Source organism: Equus przewalskii, chromosome 1 (genome assembly GCF_037783145.1).
Source record: "Equus przewalskii isolate Varuska chromosome 1, EquPr2, whole genome shotgun sequence".
In the NCBI taxonomy this organism is placed as follows: Eukaryota; Metazoa; Chordata; class Mammalia; order Perissodactyla; family Equidae; genus Equus; species Equus przewalskii.
In genome coordinates, this window is record NC_091831.1 from 92,275,188 (window position 1) to 92,281,283 (window position 6,096).

The 6,096-nt window shown below is 53.8% G+C and overlaps 1 protein-coding gene across 4 annotated transcripts in view; it reads left to right on the forward strand.

Moving 5' to 3' along the window:
* Nucleotides 1-6,096, forward strand: part of AP3B2 (adaptor related protein complex 3 subunit beta 2) — a 32,870-nt gene that overhangs the window by 14,905 nt on the left and 11,869 nt on the right. For all 4 annotated transcript variants that reach the window (XM_070570304.1, XM_070570312.1, XM_070570316.1 and 1 more), the window contains 6 exons: nt 168-222; nt 584-655; nt 1,928-1,990; nt 2,329-2,461; nt 2,746-2,855; nt 3,510-3,686. In XM_070570304.1, coding sequence (XP_070426405.1) covers nt 168-222; nt 584-655; nt 1,928-1,990; nt 2,329-2,461; nt 2,746-2,855; nt 3,510-3,686 — 610 coding nt within the window. The remainder of the gene's footprint in view (nt 1-167; nt 223-583; nt 656-1,927; nt 1,991-2,328; nt 2,462-2,745; nt 2,856-3,509; nt 3,687-6,096) is intronic.

The window sequence follows — 6,096 nt, forward strand, 5'->3', positions numbered from 1 at the left end:
GCCCACCTGCGCACGCAGTGATCCCGGTCCCACTCTCCTCCCACTGGTGCCCTCCCTCCCCACACTGGGCCTCCCCTCCCTCCTGTTTGGCCCGCCGCCCTTGCCCCCACCTTCTCCCCCTTGCCTCTGCCGAGGGGCCCAGGTACCTCTGACTGTCCTCTCCGCAGTGAGGTGCAGTACGTGGTGCTTCAGAACGTGGCCACCATGTCCATCAAGCGCCGGGTGAGCATCTGACCAAGGCCTGCCCTCGCAGTCCTAGGGGAGGCTCCTGCAAGCACTAGGGGTGCTGGGGAAAGGCATGATTGGGGAATGCCTTGAACAGCACGTGTAAAGCTCCGAGGCAGGGGGAGACCCCAAATGCAGGTGGAAAGCAGGGCCTGGATCTTGAGGCGCCACTGAGGGAGGAAAGCCAGGTGAAGAAAGACCTGAGTCAGACCTGAGAGGGAGGAGAGGCCTGCGGAGTGGAGGACAGTGAGGACGTGGGAAGGATACTGGCCCTGGGTCGGGAGAGGAGGGGTGGCTCTGAAGGGAGGCAGGTGCAGGGCTGCGGTGGAGCTCCCTGCGGCTGCCTCTCTTGTGCCAGGGTATGTTTGAGCCCTACCTGAAGAGCTTCTACATCAGGTCCACCGACCCCACCCAGATCAAGATCCTGAAGGTGAGTGATGGACAGAAGCCCCTCCCCATGCCCCCACCCTCTCAGATATCCACAGTGGCCGCCTTGGTGCCTGCTTGTTTCTGGGGCTGAGCCCGTGGTTGCCCCAGCCACAAGCATTTGCTCAGGAAGCCAGGCCAATGGGAGTCGGGAGACAGGGAGAAGGGACCCCCCCCCCCCACCTAGTACCTGTTACACACCTGCCGCATTTCACATATGAAGTAACTTGATTTTCATGATAATCCCAGAAAGTGTGCATTATCTCTATTTTATTGAAATGTAGACTCAGGGAGGCAAGATAGTTCTGCTGACCCCAGAATTCATTCTTTTCCCACCACAGTCTTCTGTCTTGCACCCACAGTGCTATTGCCCCCACACACCTGCTCCCTCAGGATTTCGTGGAAACATACACCCACAGAAAAAGTGGCAGAAGCCCATACCCTCATTCCATTCCTGCTCTGCGTCCTCATTATTGAGGGATTTCATTCAGCATCAGTTAGTCCTCCTAACCCTGCGGAACATCTGCTGTGTATCAGTCACATTGCTAGATCTAGGGGTACACGCGAGAGCAATCTCATCAGGCACCCTGGCCTTGTGAGGCTCACGGTCTAGTTGGGGTGAGGAGGGGACGTTAAGCAGCTAATCACAAAACGCACGTAAAAATCCGTTTGTGAAATGTGGTATGAAAGAAAAGTGCAGAGAGCTATAAGAGCGTGAAATTGGAGGACCCGATCTAGTCTGGTGTCGGGAGTTTTCCTTCAGGAGGTGAGGCTTGAGCTGGGACCCGAGAAGTGAACATGAATTATCTAGGTAAACGCTGGGACAGGAATGGGAAGAATTGCTCCACACAGAGGAAGCAGCACATGCAAAGCCCTGAGGCAGGAAGAGGTCTGACAAGAGTGACTGGGGCACAGAGGACAAGGGCAGGTGGTGAGAAATTGGAGGTAGACAGCGATCAAATCATTCAGGGACTTGTAGACCACGGTAAAGACGTTGGTCTTTATTCCAAAAGCAATAGGAGGCGTAAGGTTTCCGTGGAGGTACAATGGTGACATGATCATACTGTAAGTACCCTGTCGAGGAATCCACTTAAGAGGCAAACTGGTCCTCCTGCATTTTGGACAAGTTTCATGAGCTGTGAGTTCCCTCATCAGTCTTAGGATGATGCAGGGCTATCCTGAGGATTGTTTTCTGGTGTGTGATGTGTGTTTGGAATGAAGGGTTATGAAAGCTCAGAAAACCCGTAGCCACTCTGCCAATTTTGCCTTCCTGCAGCTGGAAGTGTTGACCAACCTGGCCAATGAGACCAACATCCCTACTGTCCTACGGGAATTCCAGGTACGGGCCAGGGGTCAGCTCCCAGCCAGAGGGGCCCAGGAGAGCTGCCCTGCAGATCCTTGTGCTTAGTGAGAATTGTCCTGGTGGGTCAAAACTCCTAAGAGCCCAAAGTGGAGAAACTGTTATCTTAGGTTCCCTCCTGGTGTCTTCTGCTGGCTTTGGGCTGAGGAGTCACTGGGTAGTGGGTGAGAGTGTCACTCCCACTTCTAGAGTTTAGCCTCTAGCATGATGAGTCGTTGAATGAGGGGTGACAGCCTTTCTGAAGGTGACCCTCAAGCCTGCAGAGTCACTGAGGGATCGCTCCCTGCTGGGGGTCACTCTGTCTTGGTGTCCCACAGACCTACATTCGCAGCATGGACAAAGACTTTGTGGCAGCCACCATCCAGGCCATTGGACGCTGTGCAACTAACATAGGCCGAGTCCGTGACACCTGCCTCAACGGCCTGGTGCAACTGCTGTCCAACCGTGATGGTCAGTGTTTGTTTGAGTATCCAACTTTGACGACCAGGGGGTATCTGCCTGCATGTCTGACTCTGACGGCCCATGGGTATCCACCTGTCTGTCCAGGCACAATGTGAGTACATCAGTCTGTCCATCTCAGTTAGTGTCCAGGTGTTGCCTCTGAGGGCCACTGGAGACGTGCAGGGGATTGAGAAAGAGAGCCAAGGGTCTGGGGGCACTGCAAGTGTGTCTGTCCACCTGTGTGTGGTGATCTGACTGTCCTGGGGTCCACACCCTTGATTCCTGTTCCACAGAGCTTGTGGTCGCAGAGTCGGTGGTCGTCATTAAGAAGCTGCTGCAGATGCAGCCGGCACAGCATGGGGAGATCATCAAACACTTGGCAAAGCTCACAGACAATATCCAGGTGAGGGAGTAGCCCCATGTTTCCATCTCCACCCCCGTATCCTGCCTATGATTTTAAGACTCTATAATTAAATGCTCTGGGCTTAATAAAGTCAACTTCCGCACCTTCCATACTGGCTCTGAAAGGTCTTCAAGTGGAAGGAGGGGAGGGAGGGGACTGTGTGACCCTGACGTTGTTGCCCAAGATTCCTTCACCTTTCCGTGGGGATCCCTCACTGAGCTCAACGGCCTCAGCACCACGTGTGTTTTCTCTAAAGTGCTGGCCAGCAGTGGCTGATCGACAAATCCTGTGGTTTTCTGTTGCTCTACCAAGTTGAAACTTTCAAACAAGGCACTCCTGAAGATTCAGGAAGAATAACATGACAGTAAAGCATCAAGGGAACAATGAGTCCAGACAAGTAGCCTTTTAAATGATGACTGACTTTGGGCTTGAAGGCTCTACCCATGCTAATGAAACCCCAGGGAAGAGGGGAGATGCTGCTCAGAAAACGCCCACTTTTTAATCTCTCTCCCACCACCCCCACTCCCATTTCCAGAGAACCCCATAATACAGTAGGCCAGCACAGGTGGGAGGAGTGCCATTTCCCTGGCAGGCCACAGGCCCACCCACATTCCCACATTCACCCCAGTCCTAACTCCTCTCCCACACCCACAGGTGCCCATGGCCCGAGCCAGCATCTTGTGGCTCATCGGTGAGTACTGTGAGCATGTCCCCAGAATTGCCCCTGACGTCCTGAGAAAAATGGCCAAGTCCTTCACAGCAGAGGAGGACATCGTCAAGCTACAGGTCATCAACCTGGCAGCTAAGCTCTACCTGACCAACTCTAAGCAGGTAAAGATTGAGAGATGCTGCCTAAAACGCTCTGGTTCCCAGAAACTGCCTAGGCAGTGTTCTGTGGGCCTTCACCAGGTAGGCGTGGACTCCAGCGTCTCTTTCTGAAGAGAGTTTGGGGCAGGTGGCTGGTCTACCCAGGTAACCAATGCTACCCCAGTGTCCATGACCACTCTTGGGACCCAAGGGCCTGGTAGGGATGGTGGTCACTATTGAAGAGGCGCTCCTGTGGGGCTATAACCTCCACTCTGCCAGTGGGAGTGTCCCCACCTGCTGTCTTTGGAATAGTAGGGCTGTGAAGAACCACAGTTGAGTGGGGCTGAGGAGAGGAGCCAGCAGCGACAGGCATTGATGGGAGAACGTGTGTCCAAGGAGATGTCATCTGTGCTTCCTCTCAAAGCTCGATGATGCTTGACCGGTCTGTGCCAGGGATAAGGGGGCAAGTCTCTGCTCAGGCTTGGGTGGTGCTGGTGGCCCTTGTCATTCCCAAGGTGGAAGGTTACAAAGAGTACCATAGTGAAGGATGTGGCCCACCAAGCTGGAATATCAGGATGTTAAAAGCCTCTTGAGCATCCAGCATCCCCTGAGATGGTCCCACGAGATTCTCGTAAGAATTGAGTGTAGCGCACAGAGCTTTTCAAGGTGTTGGGGACACCAAGCACTATGACAATTCCCACACTCACTGCCCCACTCAGTTAAGCAAGATAAGGGTTGGCAAACTACCACCCATGGGCCAAACCTGGCATACTGCCTGTTTTCGTAAATAAAGTTCTATGGGAACACGGCCATGTTCATTTATTTGTTTATTCTCTACGGACGCTTTTGATGCTGCAAGTTGCGACAAGTTGACTAGTTGTGACAGGATCCACATGGCCTGCAAAGCCTAAAATAGTTACTCTCTGGCCCTTTATAGAAAGAGTCTGCCAGTCATTGCAGCAGAGCATCTGGGTGGGTGGCTGGGGTCTGCAGCACAGCTATACCCTGGAGATCGTGACATCCCTGACAGCGTGAAGGTGGCCTTTTTGCCATCTCATGGGAGTGTTTGGATGGTGGCACTTGTGCTTCTTCAGTGACTCCTTTGATACACGGTGGCTAGCGTGGGCCCCAGGGACTCAAGCTGGGGAGGCAGAGCCATCATATGCTGGGACTGTCATCAGGAGTTCGGAAGGACAGCAATGACATGTGGAAGCACTGAGGGACTGGGTCTGTGGGTGTCAGTATTGTCAGAAGCAGACTGGAGACAGAGAAGTTAGAGGGAACACCATGGGAAGCATTCAGTCATTGAACAAATATTCATGTGTTTCATTTGTTCAGATGGGAGGAAGGAGCAGGTGGGAAGGATGGTTGAAAAGATGAAGCAGCATGGGTGGGGACTGCCCAGATAGAGGGAAGTCTGCTCAGGACGGGGCCAGAGCCCTGAGCCCCAGGATGGTGACATCGGCACGTTTTCTTGAGCCTAGGTGTGTCCACATGGCGTTCCCCCAAGTGGTCACTGTCAGCTACATGTGTTAGCTCCAGTGCACACTGATTCATTGATTTATTTAACAGATGTTTCCTGAGTGCCACCTATGCCTGGCACTGAGCTGTGTCCTCTGGTAATTACAGTGAGTGAGATGTGTTTACTGGCCTCCAAATGTTCATAGCCAAGTAGGGGAAACAGCACAAAGCACAGAGCAATAAGAGCTCTTGTCAGGGTTGGCTGCTGTCAGAGAGCCGTGGGTGTGTACAGCTGAACTCCTCTCCTAGACAGGACACAAGGGGTCCCAGCCCGCATTGGGGCACTCAGGCAAATTGATACTGACCTCCAGGCATCCTTCACCTAAAGGTACGTCCTCCCAGGCACAGGCCCCTTAGAATGGTTCTTTGGCTTAATAAAGAGAACTTGTCTCCTCCTGCCTACCCTCCCTGTCTTCTCCCTTCTTCCCAGCCTGTTCTGGGAGGGCCGCAGAAAGGGGAGTCCTTGGCGTACGAGGAGGGAGGCGACTTGGACGTATGCATGGCCATCCTTGCAAAACAGCAGTGATGCTGCCCCCATCCCAGGACCCTGGGTGACATCTGGGCCTTCCACAAGCCCACAACAATCCCAGCTATGCTCCCCAACTCACTGACCCCCACTGCACACCACATCCTGGCCCAGGCTGGGGCCAAGGAGATGACCAAGAGGATCGGCGCTGGTATTGCTCAGCAGATAATCAGATTCAAGGCCAGAGGCCACAAAAGCTCTGCCAACACGTGCACCGACAGAGGGTTCGGGTGGCAGTGGTAGTGAGGGTGGTTATTACAGCCCCCTGGGGGATGGCTTCTGGGGCAGTGCCTGGAATGCTTTTGGCAGGTGGCTTTGCTTTTGTATACCTGGGGAGGTGGGAAGGAGGAGGGTCTGCTGGGGTACCGTGGGAGCTAAAATCTGCCT